This window comes from Durio zibethinus, chromosome 25 (assembly GCF_047325235.1).
Source record: "Durio zibethinus cultivar Kanyao isolate XHJ-2024 chromosome 25, ASM4732523v1, whole genome shotgun sequence".
In the NCBI taxonomy this organism is placed as follows: domain Eukaryota; kingdom Viridiplantae; phylum Streptophyta; class Magnoliopsida; order Malvales; family Malvaceae; genus Durio; species Durio zibethinus.
The window spans coordinates 13,780,654-13,796,256 of NC_143186.1; the positions used below are offsets into that span (position 1 = coordinate 13,780,654).

General features: G+C 28.4%; 1 protein-coding gene across 1 annotated transcript; it reads left to right on the forward strand.

Moving 5' to 3' along the window:
* The first annotated feature begins 6,663 nt into the window (after nucleotides 1-6,663).
* On the forward strand, nucleotides 6,664-15,316 carry LOC111275912 (uncharacterized). The gene is given in 7 exon segments (XM_089754624.1): nucleotides 6,664-7,772; nucleotides 7,884-8,027; nucleotides 10,129-10,272; nucleotides 12,583-13,311; nucleotides 13,543-14,580; nucleotides 14,684-14,977; nucleotides 14,980-15,316. Coding segments are annotated over 7 exon segments (3,441 nt in total). The 5' UTR covers nucleotides 6,664-6,778; the 3' UTR covers nucleotides 15,078-15,316.
* Nucleotides 15,317-15,603: the final 287 nt, after the last annotated feature.

Sequence of the window (15,603 nt, forward strand, 5' to 3'; positions counted from 1 at the left end):
TAAAAAATGATTTCATTTTTAGCATTAATAACAAAATTTTTATGAAAAAAAATGTAATTTTGACATAAACACATTAAAAGGACAATTCAAATGAATTTTGTCATACCTTAAAAGAATTCACCAAAAATAATTAATTTTACTTCACTTGATAATTTTTATTTATAATAATTCACATTGTGTCGTTCTACTACCTAAGTGACAAAAAAAAATTTTAATACAATTGAGAAAGACTAAATAATCTTAAGATATAAATTAATCATGTATATGCATATTAAAATAAAAGTTGAGAGAAAAGTAAATCAATTATTGTTTTAATCATGGTGAATAATTCTTATATCAATTTGATAGGATCTAATCATGAGCTATTGATAGTTCCACCACCTTCTAAATCATCTAATTTTATAAATTGAAAGTCCAAATAAAGTGTTCAATGAATCATATAGTGCCAATTATTGGTGAAAGGGATGCAATTAATTTGTATTTGATTTTATATTAGATTTTATTTATGAAATAACAATTATAAAAGTTACAAAGAGAAATTAATTATAAATATTAGACTAAAGTATAAGAATGATATACTAAAAAATTATTTCAAGAAATTAAAAAGATTTAATTATGTTATCAATGATCAACTCATAAAACATATAAATAATAAAATCATTAACATCCCTATATAGTTAATATAGTAAAACAAAAAATTGAAAGGCAAAAAATAGAAAAAAAAATATACTTCAATGACTTAATTATGATTATCTTTAATGAATTTATTTATCAATATAAACTATATATATAATTGTTTTTACAACAACTAAATAAAAATCATTCTACTTATAAAAAAGAAGTCTAATAATAAAAAAAATATTTAAATTAAAATTTATAAAAAATTACTAATGGTATTTTAATCGATCACTTTTAATATTTTTGAAATTAAAATTCATTAGGGGTATTTTAGTCTATCACTTTTAATACTTTTTTAATCTAAATATAAAAAAAAGTTTAATAATAAAATTTTCATTTAAATTCAAATTTAAAAAACATTTATTAAGAATATTTTAGCCAATCACTTTTAATACTTTTAGAATTAAAATTTTAAAATTTTATATAGTTTAATTTCACATAAATTCTATTTTGAATTTTAGTTTATTTAAATTAAATTTAAATAATTGATAAAAATTATATATTTAAAGATAAATTTATTAATTTAAAATTTTATAGAGATATTTAGGTCGATCACTATTAATATTTTTTAAGTTTATTAATATTTTTTAAGTTAATGCTTTATATATAGATGATAAGCTAAAAATGTTAAGGCATTCGATTGCTTATATATGGCATTTTACTGTCAAGCCATTTTCTGAAAAAAAAAAAAACAAAAAAAGGCTTATCAAAGAATAGAGTTGCCTATTACCCGCATTCAACATTCGACTATCCAAGTTATTTTCTATTCCATAAGCTTATCAAGACTAAGCCAACTAATTGCCCAAGTTTGACATCCGACTGCCCAATGCCCGTATTCGAGAAATTCAAGCTCCCAACTACTCTATCTTCGTTTTTGGCAAAAGAACTTCCATTTGCAATGCCCAAATCAAATCTCAACTACTAAAAAGTCTCCTTCACCTATAAATCCTTCCAACAAGGCTAAAGAACAACAAGGAATTGAGCTAGCAAAAATATCAAAGCATTACATTCAAGAAAATCAAGAAATCTCTCAAGAATCTTGAGGTTTATTTTTCCTATCCTGAGAGAAAAATTGTAGTGAGTTTGTTTTGTATATTTAGATCATTGAGTGATCATTTGAACATTATTTAAGCTTGTTGCTTGGTGCAAAGTGTGTGAAACACTTTGGGGTTTGAATTTAGCTTGGGTTGCTCAATTGTAATTGAGTGTGTGGATAGACTCAAGTGGGATTTGTACATCTTGATTTTGAGCTAGGGTTGGTGGAAATAGGTAACAAACTCAGATGAGGTTGTAAATCATTTAAAGTTCAGTTACAATAACTCGATGGAAATACGTAACAATGGAGATTTTCAGGCTGTAAATCAGATGATCCATTTCAATGACAGAGTTTATAAAAAGATGCCATTTCCTTATGTTCTTGCTGAGGAATCATTTAAAACTTTTGTCCTTAACTTGTTCGCATACTTATTAGAACAAGGAGAAGGATCACATTAAGATTTAATAAGAAAAAGTACAAGAATGTTGGTTTTGAATTCCTTACTACACAGAGTGCTCAAGCAGTTCTTGATGTGAAAAACTACTCGATTATCGAAAGATCGCAAGGTACCAACGAGTATCAAAAGAAATTATTAGGGAATATGGGTTGTGACAGATAATAATTAAGGAATGTTAAAGTGTTAATAAATATTATATCACTATTTAGTAGAGGTTGGCAAAATAAATCCAGATTGAAAATCCATACCATAAAACTTGAACCTAACATCAATTTAATAGAAAAAGTAAAAGTTTTGAACTCGGGAAAACTCGAAAATGAAATGGTCAGAATATTAAATAACTCAGATCTAAAATTGCTCAAAACCAAACACACTGGAAAAATCACAAACTCAATTTGGAAAAAACTTGTATTCCAAATAGTCTAAACATAAAATAATCCAAAGAATTGCTTGAATTTAAAATGATCTGAACTTTAATGTAACTTGAACCTAAAAAGCATATTAAAATGGTTATATTTTATATAAAATCTAAAAAAGATTGGAACTAGTGTAAAATCAACCTGATTCTAAAGCAAAAATATTCTAATTCAAAATAAATCAAATTTAAAATGATTTAAATCCAAAATAATCTAAAGTCGAAATAATAAAGTCCAGTAGTTTACCACATCTAATATCTAATAATACTTTTGTTTTATTCCAATGGGTTATTACATTTCTTTTTTTTTTTTTTTTGTCATTTGTCAGCATTGTGATTTCTTACCACGAAATGCTCTATAGAAAACAATTGAATTGACAAGAATGCAAATTAAACTTGCTTTTTGGGCTAGATGGTAGAATTTCACTATACGAGTCTTTAAGTCAACCATTAGTTAGGCCTAAGGAAGGCAAAAACATTCGAATTCGTTGGGTTTCGATCCAATCCAACCCCTTAGAGTCAATTTTTTTTTTCTTTTGAAAATTGGGTATCGGGTCAGGTAGGATAAAAAAATTTCGGGTTCGGGTCAGGGTCGGGTTTGCCTGACCTGATATATATAAAAAAATTATTTTTTTAATTTTATATTTAATTATATATATTTTTATATATATTTAATTTTATATTTATATTTAAAATAATATTTTATTAATTTCGAGTCGGATCGTGTCGGATTTAATTTTATACAATATCAAATCGGATCAGGTTTGAGTATTAAAAATAAAAAAATTTATCGAATCGAGTACGAGTTCGGATATTATATATTTAAAATCGAATCAGATTTGGAGAGCAAAAACTCGACCTATTGCCATCACTAGTTAGGCTTAGGCCACAATTATTTTACTCATGAAGGTACAAACGTTGATGTCGACTGCAATAATTTGGTCTTTGCAAGACTCGTCAGAAGTATTATTTTCGAAGTATCGTTTAGTTTACGCAGATAACTTAATCATGACCACCAAACTGAGTCTGTCAATGATGGACTTGGACAAACAGAAGTTACAATAGCTACGGGATGGTTTGATAAGATCGTGGAAAAAAGGAAGAGAAATTTTAATTTGTGACGTGCTGCTTGGGCTTGGATTTGATCATTTCTATATATATATTATAAAATATTAATAATTTTTATATTTATATCATATTTTATATAAAAATTATTTATTATAATTTTTTAACACGTAAAATATAAAATATTTTTTTTAAATTTAAATATAATTTTTATTAAAATTTTAAATTATATCATTTTAATATTTTATTAATATCATTTTCATATCGTACTTTAATTGTCAGCTTGTGTTTTTCAGACAAGTTCGTGTTAAACTAATTGGGTCCTTCGCTGCGTACTTATTCTCTACGGCATTGAGAATATGATACGTGAAATTTAGTCCTTTTCTTTCGTCACAGAAATAATAATAAAGTCATAGTCATTTCTGAACTATTTAATATTTGTCGGAGGAAAAAGAAAATTCATGGCAAAATAAGGAATAATTTTGCCTTTCTCACCATTTAAAAGAGAAGAAAAAAAAAAGAATCCTATTTAAAGAAGGAATAGAAAAACATATTAAAATTTTATAAGATTGCTTATATATGGCATTTTACTGGCTAGCCATTTTCCAGAAAAAAAGCTTGTCAAAGAACAGAGTTGCCTGTTACCCGTATTCAACATTCGACTATCCAAGTTATTTTCTATTCCACAAGCTTATCAAGACTAAGCCAACTAATTGCCCGAGTTTGGCATCCGACTGCCCAATGCCCGTATTAGAGAAATTCATGCTCCCACCTACTCTATTTTCGCTTTTGGCAAGAGAACTTCCATTTGCAATGCCCAAACCAAATCTCAACGACTAAAAAGTCTCCTTCACCTATAAATCCTTCCAAGAAGGCTAAATAACAACAAGGAATTGAGCTAGAACAATATCAAAGCATTACATTCAAGAAAATCAAGAAATCTCTCAAGAATGTTGAGCTTTATTTTTCCTATCTTGAGAGAAAAATTGTAGTGAGTTTATTTTGTATTTTTTGATCATTGAGTGATCATTTGAACTTTATTTAAGCTTGTTGCTTGGTGCAAAGTGTGTGAAACACTTTGGCGTTTGAATTAAGATTGGGTTGCTCAAATGTAATTGAGTGTGTGGATAGACTCAAGTTGGGATTTGTACATCTTGATTTTGAGCTAGGGTTGGTGGAAATAGGTAACAAATTCAGATGAGGTTGTAAATCATTTAAAGTTCAGTTAAAATAACTCGATGGAAATACGTAACAATGGAGATTTTCAGGTTGTAAATCAGATGATCCATTTCAATGATAGAGTTTATAAAAAGATGTCATTTCCTTATGTTCATCCTGAGGAATCATTTAAAACTTTTGTCCTTAACTTGTTCGCATACTTATTAGAACAAGGAGAAGGATCACATTAAGATTTAATGAGAAAAAGTACAAGAATGTTGGTTTTGAATTCCTTACTAGACACGATGTGCAAGCAGTTGTTGGTGTGAAAAACTACTCGACTATCAAAAGATCGCAAGGTACCAACGAGTATCAAAAGAAATTATTAGGGAATATGGGTTGTGACAGATAATAATTAAGGAATGTTAAAGTGTTAGTAAATACTGTATCACTATCCAGATTGAAAATCCGTACCATAAAACTTGAACCTAACATCAATTTAATAGAAAAAGTAAAAGGTTTGAACTCGGGAAAACTCGAAAATGAAATGGTCAGAATATTAAATAACTCAGATCTGAAATTGCTCGAAACCAAACAAACTGGAAAAATCACAAACTCAATTTCGAAAAAACTTGTATTCCAAATAGTCCAAACATAAAATAATCCAAAGAATTGCTTGAATTTAAAATGATCTGAACTTTAATGTAACTTGAACCTAAAAAGCATATTAAAATGGTTATATTTTATATAAAATCTAAAAAAGATTGGAACTAGTGTAAAATCAACCTGATTCTAAAGCAAAAATATTCTAATTCAAAATAAATCAAATTTAAAATGATTTAAATCCAAAATAATCTAAAGTCGAAATAATAGCGTCCAATAGTTTACCATATCTAATATCTAATAATACTTTTGTTTTATTCCAATGGGTTATTACATTTCTTTTTTTTTTTTTCTTTCATTTGTCAGCATTGTGATTTCTAACCACGAAATGCTCTATAGAAAACAATTGAATTGACAAGAATGCAAATTAAACTTACTTTGTGGGCTAGATGGTAGAATTTCTTTCACTATACGAGTCTTTAAGTCAACCATCAGTTAGGCCACAATTATTTTATTCATGAAGGTACAAACATTGATGTCGACTGCAATAAGTTGGTCTTTGCAAGACTCGTCACAAGTATTATTTTCCAAGTATCGTTTAGTTTACGCAGATGACTTAATTATGACCACCAAACTAAGTCCGTCAATGATGGACTTGGACAAACAGAAAGATCGTGGAAAAAAGGAAGAGAAATTTTAGTTTGTGACGCGCTGCTTGTGCTTTGACCATTTCTATATATATATATACCAAACTAAGTCCGTCAATGATGGACTTGGACAAACAGAAAGATCGTGGAAAAAAGGAAGAGAAATTTTAGTTTGTGACGCGCTGCTTGTGCTTTGACCATTTCTATATATATATATATATATATATATATATATATATATATATATATATATATATAATATTAATAATTTTTGTATTTATATTATATTTTATATTAAAATTATTTATTATAATTTTTTAACACGTAAAATATAAAATATTTTTAAAAAAATTTAAATATAATTTTTATTAAAATTTTAAATTATATTATTTTAATATTTTATTAATATCATTTTCATATCTTATTTTGAATTAACAGCTTGTATTTTTCAGACTATTCATGTTAAACTAATTGGGCCCTTTGCTACGTACTTATTCTCCACGGCATTAAGAATATGAGACGTGGAAATTTAACCCTCTTCCTTCGTTACAGAAATAATAATAGTCATAGTCATTTCTGAACTATTTAATATTTTGTCGGAGGCAAAAGAAAATTCATGGCAAAATAACGAATAATTTTGCCTTTATCACCATTTAAAAGAGAAGAGAAAAAAAAAAAAAGAATCCTATGTAAAGAAGGAATAGAAAAACTCTCCGATCATGATGGGAAACATTCAAATCCTTCTTACTCTTATGGTGGTGATGTTGCTGTGCAACTTTATGATGATCTTGTCTATGAAATCAACAACCAACCTTAGTACAGATCAGTTGGCTCTTCTTGCACTAAAAGAGCATGTCATTACTGACCCTCAAAACCTCCTGGCAACCAACTGGTCTACTTCGGCCTCTGTTTGTGGTTGGGTTGGCGTGACTTGCGGATCTCGACACCGCAGGGTCACTGCTTTAAATCTCTTTGGCATGAATCTCTTTGGTACCATACCACCGCATGTCGGAAATCTGTCTTTCCTTGCTAGACTCAACATTGGAAACAATAGTTTTCGTGGCTCATTACCCATCGAGTTGGCTAATTTGCGTCGGTTGAAATCTGTAAGGATGTCTGACAACAATTTCGATGGGGAAATCCCAGCATGGTTCAGTTCCTTCACTCAACTTCAAGACTTAGTTATGTATGGTAACAACTTTACAGGTGTTATCCCATCTTCTTTGTGCTCTTTATCAAAGCTAGAGAATCTGCTCTTGGCTGAGAATAACCTAGAAGGTCAAATTCCTGAAGCAATTGGAAATCTTTCTAGTTTGATAGCGTTACATTTAGATTATAATCAGCTTTCAGGCTCCATACCTTCCTCAATCTTCAACATATCTTCATTAGTAGAAATTCGTCTCGCCAACAACCGGTTCTTTGGCTTCATACCCTCCATCCCACAACTCAAGATATCTTCCCTGCAAAGCATTGATTTAACATTTAATAATCTCACTGGTCTTCCATTGGATATGTTTGATCGTCTACCAAAATTACGAAACCTTTATTTGAGTTACAATCAGCTTTCTGGAGGAATTCCAATGAGCTTATTCAAGCTGAAAGAGTTGGAAGATTTATCTTTATCATTTAATAGATTGAAGGGGAAAATACCTAAAGAAATCGGAAATTTGACTATGCTTAAGCGACTTTATCTCGGTGTCAACAACTTTGAAGGTAAATGAAAATAATTATTACTTCCTTTATCTCATATATATTTTGATTTTACATGAAGTTTAAAAATAAATAAATAAAATGACAATAAAAGTACTAAATTTCATTTTGCAGGTGAAATTCCTCAACAAATTGGCAATCTTTTAAATTTGGAGGAGATAAGCCTAACTAATTGCAAGCTAATAGGGCATGTTCCTCCTATTATTGGAAACCTAACACTTCTAAAATTGCTCGATTTTTCCAGCAATAACTTGACAGGTATCACATTTCTTTGTATCTATCTATATATGTTCAATTTTTGTATTATTCACACCTAGTCTACACTCCAGTCTTTGCGCTACAAAACCTAAACCAAAATAATCAAGGTTTCTTTTTTTCATTGCAATGATGGGATTGAGGAGATGGGAACTAGGAGGTGCATTAATTTGTGTGTGAGAGATTTTTCTTTTTCTTTTTCTTTTTTTTTTTGTTTAAGTGTGAGAGAGATTTAATGGTGTATATTCAGAGTGAAAAAAAATAAAAAAATTATTCGAAATCGTAATATTCAATTTGATTCGAATCGATTTTTTTTATTCGATTCAAATCAAGATCGGATATTAAATATACATATTAGGTTCAAATTTAATTTTGGATTGGGATATGAAAAATAGAAAAAAAATAATTGAATTATATATTTTAATTAATTTTTATACATATTTTAAATTTTAAAAAAATAAAAATAATTATTTTATATATAAATCTAATTAAATATATTAAAAATTATATTAAAATGATATATAAAAAAAGAAAAAAAATAAATTTAAAAACAAATCAACAGAACCACAATGATAAAATTTGATTTGGATTGAATCAGTTTCAAGGAAAGATCAGTTCGAATTGGATCAGGTTTAAAAATTAACAATATTATGTTTTATTCAAAAAAAATGAAATGAATTTGATCCGATTCGAACTGTTATTACCTCTAATAATCAGTTATAATTTTCTAATTTAAAAGTATATTTTTTCAATATACTTTTTCTATCAAAATTTAAGAAAAAAATAAAATAATGATTTAATGAAAATATTTTTATAAATGCCAATTTAATGTAGACATAATCCGAGCTACCCAATACCAATCCAACCTGAAGGGTCAAGAGAATCTTTATGGTTTTCATTTTCGCTCACAATGTCTTCCTTAAGCTATAATATATAAATATATATGTATATATCTTTTTCTTCTTATTTAATTTCCTATCACCTTCTAATTTTCATTTTATGATTAGAGAAATTATTTGATATATTATTAGTAAAATTTTGTAATTTTACAAGTAGAGTTAATATAATAACATAAATCTTATTTCTGTTTTAATTATTTTTTTTAATTTTTTAAAATAAATTTTAAGAAACATATATCATTCTATTAATTTCACTTATAAATTAAAAAAATATATTAACAATCTGTTTGATAATTTCTCTTGTGATTATTATCAATACCCTATTTTCTTTTGAGTCCCACCACGCTTGCCTTATTAGTTTTATTTCAAATATTTTGCACTTTCTAAGATGATATACAATTATTAAATAAATTTAAAAGTAAAAATCATCAATTCCTAAGTCAGTCAATTCATTCATAAATGAGATATTATGATTAAAATCAATCGATAAAAACAAAAGTGATGGAATCAATATTATTTTCCTATCTTTTTTTTTTTTTATAATTTCCTTCCTCATTTATTACCAAGAATTTTATTCTATTCTATTCATGAATCGGTCAACCAAATTAAGATGTACCATTTTTTTCAAAAAATTACTTAAGCTATCTCAATCGATTATTACTATTTTTTTGCCACAGTTAATTTATAATTATTTAGTTTTAACTATGTTTTTTTCTTGATTTCCGTTTGATATTTTTAATATAATAAAATATGATAAAGAAAATAATTTGCCGGGAGGGGGGGGGGGAATGTGGGAGATTAGTACTCCCTCAAACATGGTTCTTTATTGACTTTTTTGTCAAATTAACTCAGTTTTAACCATTATTTATAACAAAATTATAAAATTAAAACTTTTTAAAAATAAGATTTACAATTTTAAAATTTTAACATTTTCGAAACATATATATATTTTTAATTTAAATTTAATATAATATTTTAAAAAATGAAGGTCAAAGTTATATAAGTTGATTTGAGAAAAAAGGTATAAAGGAGACAATTATTTTGAGATGGAGGGAATAATAAATTGCATTTGCATGACTTTTTTTTATTCTTTTACTCTTCCGTGCTTGATAAAAAAAAAAAAAAAAAAAAAAAGAGAATGGGCTTTTTTTGTTTGTTTGCTATAACTTTGAAATAATTAAGTGATCAATCTTGTTATTATACAGGTGAAATTCCGCAACAGGTCGGTAATCTTCTAAATTTAGAAGAATTTAACCTTAAAAAAAGTGATCTATCAGGGCCTATTCCTCGGACTATCAGTAACCTAACAGTTCTACAATTCTTCGATTTTTCCTATAATCGCTTGACTGGTAATATATCTCATTAATTCTTCATCTTTGTGTTTGTTTATGCATAAATATTGCAAATGTTTGAAATATTTTAATAGTATCATTATATCATTTGCACATTCTAATCATGATGTCCATGATGCATCGATAAATTTGATTTGAATTTATATTAGATTTGTCCAATTATATTTATATTGATTTATTGTTGATTTATCTAATTGGTTTATTTCATTAATTTAGTATATATAATGCATGAAATACTTGATTATGATTATAATTTGAATTTGTACATATAATTTCATAAGAAACCAGTAATTATATAATTTACAATTTAATGGAGTAAATGGATTTGAAACATTTTCAAAAAATTGTATATCTAAAAATGAAGTTTTAAAAGTTGTTGACTAAAATGAAATATTTTACAAAAATTACGAATGATAAAAGAATTTTATTCAATTAATTTATTTGAAACACTTCTTTATCAAATTAAAAAAAATAAATTAATGCTTAAATAAAAAAAAATTATTAGCAGCATTTCAACCAGTTCAGTGTTCACTTCCTTACTATTTTCGAAAGAATAATATGTTAGAAGGTTCAACACCAATTACATAAAATAATAAAATTAAACAAAATAAATTCAACTTAGTTAGGTCATTGCTTATGTTAACATTTTTTTTTTATGTCATTACTTAGGTTTGCATGTTAGATTTTTTTTAGCCTTGTAACTACTATAAATACCCCTTCCCATTTCATTCGTTTTGCATCAATTAGAGGAGAAATGCAAAGTGTTCTTCAAACGTTCTTCCAAGTAGTATTTTTGTGTGTGAGTTATAGTGAGTTTCTATAATTGTGAGTTACTTTTGGAGAGTACTACTTTTACTCCCAAAATATTCTACATGATAATGGACATTTCGTACACGTAATTTGTTAACATCCTTATTTCCATTTATTTTTTCATCTTTCCTTAATTTGTTATTTTCAAAAAATAAAATATAAAAAATATTATTCATCCCATAATATTTGCATTACAATTAAAAATTAATCAATTGCAATTCAAAATTATGCATGATCCAATATAAAACCCACATTTATAAGTAGTGGATCTTACTTAATTTTTCACTATAAGACAATTGCAAGATCGTAATAAAAAAAATAGTAGGTAAAATGCTCACTCACTTTTGTTCTAACATTTTTCCTTCTTATAATAATCTATTTATTTAATTTTAATATTTCATTTATGAATAAATGTACTTACCCATGAATTGATATATACCCTATCTTTTAATTTATCCAATAACTATATACCATGTCATATAAATATTTAAAAAAAAATTAATGAGTCAAGTAGCATGACTAAAAGAAAGTAAAATCCAAAAACAACATGTCCAAAACAACCTTAGACACTTTGGCCATTTTTGTTTCAAAATGTAACTTTCGGTCCTTTAATCGTTAGCGTACCAATGTAAAAAAATCATAATCATTCTTAAATAGTTGAAAGAAAATTTTAAGAATTTAATTCAAATTTGTCAATTTAAAAAAAAAAGGTATAATTTTTTAATTTTATATTGCTTCTTTTTTTAATAATTTTATTAGAATAATAATTTCAATTAGATTTACATTTTTTACTTCAAAATTATTAGCATTGGCTTGTTAATAAAACAATCTTAAGCGATTAATTTCTTTCTTCATTTTTTTTCATAATGATGGATCTCTTTTATTTGTTTATAAGTTGATAAATTTGAATAAAAAATGTTTCTATAATCATTATTGAATTAAAAAATATTTTCATCACTATATAATTAATTTTTTAATTTTAATTTTTTAAAGATAATTATATTAACTCTCAAAGGCCCAAAAGTTGCATTTTTGATGGAACAAAATAGGCCGAAGTATCTTTTAGGGATGTTTTAGATTTTACCAAGAAATATAGTGAGATTTAACTACTCGCCAATCATTATTTGCACCTAGATATTATCTTGTCAAGTCACATACATCTAAGTCATAAAAAGTCACGCACTTTTATTTATCTCTCTCATTTCTTTAATTTATTGAAATTAATAATTAAAAATATATAAAATTTTTTCAATTTTACATTGTGTAAGACCCTTTTTATACATATTCTTTAAGTACAAAATTAACAGAAATTATATAATTAGGGTACCAAATGAGTATTTAATCTTTTATTTTATTTAATTGATTTATAAATAAGATATTAAAAACAATGTATCAAGAATTTATAAAAATTTGACAATCTTATAGTCATGCACTTGTTTTTGTCATTTGTTAGTGGATCTAGAACAATGCAAATGTCTCTTTTGATTTTTGTGGCAGGCGAATTACCAATTGAGATTGGCGACATGCCAAATTTGGATGGCGTGTATTTGTCATCTAACAGTATCTCCGGTGTCATCCCTCCTCGAATATTTAATAGTTCGATTATGTGGGAACTTTCACTATCTTCAAACCGGTTCGTAGGCAGTCTTCCACCAAGCATTTGGCTTCCGCAACTTGAAACGCTGCTTCTTGGAGGAAATAAGTTAATTGGTTCATTTCCTTCTTCCATCTTGAATTGCTCTCTGCTCGTTTCCGTTGACCTATCTGGAAACTCATTTTCAGGATACATTCCTCTTAACCTTGGCAACCTAAGGCATCTGCAATGGCTCACCATAGGGGACAATAATTTCACTAGCGAACCATCATCCTCCGGAATGAGCTTTTTATCATCACTGGCAAATTGCAAAAACTTGACATTCTTGGCAATTGAGAATAATCCATTGATCAGTGGTAACCTTCTGGTTTCACTAGGAAATCTCTCTGTTTCGCTTCAAAGTTTCAGTGCTTATAGCTGCAACATTCGAGGCAGCATTCCAGTTGAAATTGGCAACCTTAGAAACTTGATAAGATTGAACCTAGATAACAATGAGCTGATTGGACCTATTCCCACCACAATTGGAAGATTAAGAAAGTTGCAGAGCCTCTCATTTCAAGACAATAAGTTAGAAGGATCCATCCCATCAGAGCTATGCGATTTGAACAGTTTGAGTTTCTTGTATCTCACAGGTAACAAATTTGCTGGGCCATTACCAGTATGCTTGGGTGATCTCGTTTCTCTTAGACATTTATTTTTGGGCTTCAATATGTTTGTTAACTCAATACCCTCAACATTGACAAGGCTTATAGATTTGTTGCAACTAAACTTGGCTTCCAATTTTCTCACCGGAGCTCTCCCAACTGACGTTGGAAATTGGAAGGTTATTAATGATATTGATTTTTCAAGAAATCAATTATCAGGTGAAATCCCAAGCACAATTGGTGATCTCAAAGACCTAATTTCTCTCTCATTATCCGGTAATAAGCTGCAAGGGTCTATTCCTGAGTCTTTTGGTGGATTGATAGGACTGCAGTTCTTGGATCTGTCAAAGAATAACTTCTCTGGAACTATTCCTAAGTCCTTGGGGAAACTTTCGTATCTCAAATATTTTAACGTCTCTTTCAATAAATTGCAAGGAGAAATTCCAATCGAAGGACCCTTTGCCAACTTCTCCATTCTATCGTTTATGGGGAATGAAGGACTATGTGGTGCACCTCAATTGCAACTCCCACCATGCAAAACTAATTCTCCTAGACGTTCTAAGAACGCTATTAAGCTTGTAAAATATATTGCATTGCCAATTGGCTCAACATTGCTAGTGGTAGCCCTGATTGTCATCTTTTTGCGAAGTCGAAAAAAGAACACAAAGCTGCCAACTGATCAAAATTTGGAAGCCTTAGTAGAATGGAGAAGAATTTCATACCAAGAGCTTCATCATGCTACAAATGGATTTTGTGAAAGCAAATTACTTGGTGTGGGGAGTTTTGGCTCAGTATACGAAGGTAGTCTTTCAGATGGACTGCACATTGCAGTAAAGGTCTTCAATTTGGAGTTACAAGGAGCATTTAAGAGTTTTGACGTTGAGAGTGAGGTCTTGCGCAACATTCGCCATCGAAATTTAGTCAAAACCATTAGTTGTTGTTGTAATGTTGATTTTAAAGCCTTGGTACTTGAGTTCATGCCTAATGGAAGCCTCGAGAAATGGTTGTATTCTCACAACTATTTTCTGGATATCTTGCGTAGGTTGAACATAATGATTGATGTGGCATCTGCCTTAGAATACCTCCATCACGGTCTGACAGTACCTTTGGTCCACTGTGATTTAAAACCAAGCAATATTCTGCTAGATGAAGATATGGTTGCACATTTGGGTGATTTTGGCATTGCAAAACTATTAGGTGATGAGGACTCAACAATACAAACCATGACACTAGCAACAATTGGGTATATGGCACCAGGTAATGACTAAATTAGTTTTAAACTTTTTAATCCCATTATGATGATTAATCTAACATTATTGTTTACTTCGATGATGATTAATTTTGATTACTTTACATGTAGAATATGGATCAGAAGGAATTGTTTCCATAAAAGGTGACGTGTACAGTTTTGGTATTCTTTTAATGGAAATCTTCACAAGAAAGAAACCTACAGATGAAATGTTTACCGGACAAATGAGCATAAGAAAATGGGTGAATGAGTCATTACCTTATCCATTAATGGAAGTTGTAGATACCAATTTGCTAAGCAATGGAGAGAAAGGAGACATTGCGACAAGGGATTGTACATTATCGATCATGCAATTAGCGATTGAATGTTCAGAAGAATTACCGGAGGAGAGGATTGGTATGAAAGAGTTGTCGCTAAACTAAAGAAGATCAAAATCAAGTTTTTAAATGAATCAAATAGGCGCCCTCATGAAGAGACTCGTCATGTAGCTGACGTTTCTATCTGACTCTTTTGAGCTTATGGGTTTGTTTCCTAAATTTTCTTTCTTGTAGAAACTGTTCAGAATTCGAAATTAGCCATTGTTTAAAGCTTTGAGGCAACAACTTCCTTCCGAGACGAATCTGTCGTTTCCTTCTGTGCTAGAAATTAAGAACAGAGTTCCTCATAAATGTGTTTTTGATTCTCTGTCCATTTGAGCTTCTAACTTGGATGATTAATTGCAAATTTGGATAAATTTAGTTTGTAGTTATGTGTCTGTCTACTACACCCTCAAGACCTAAAAAATCCATGAATTTTTTGTCTAACTAAAAGAAAATTCGTGTTTATGAGTTTGAATTTTACACAATTTATTCTTATTTTGAAATTCAAGTCATCATTTTCAAATTTAAATAAATTTCCAAATGTAGCATGGTGAAATTTTGATTCCAAATGCAAGCATCATTTTCATATTTAAATTTACTACAATTGCAAATTTTGATTTTCATCGTGAGTAGCAAACAATTTTTTTTTCTTTCTGCGTATATTTAAGTATT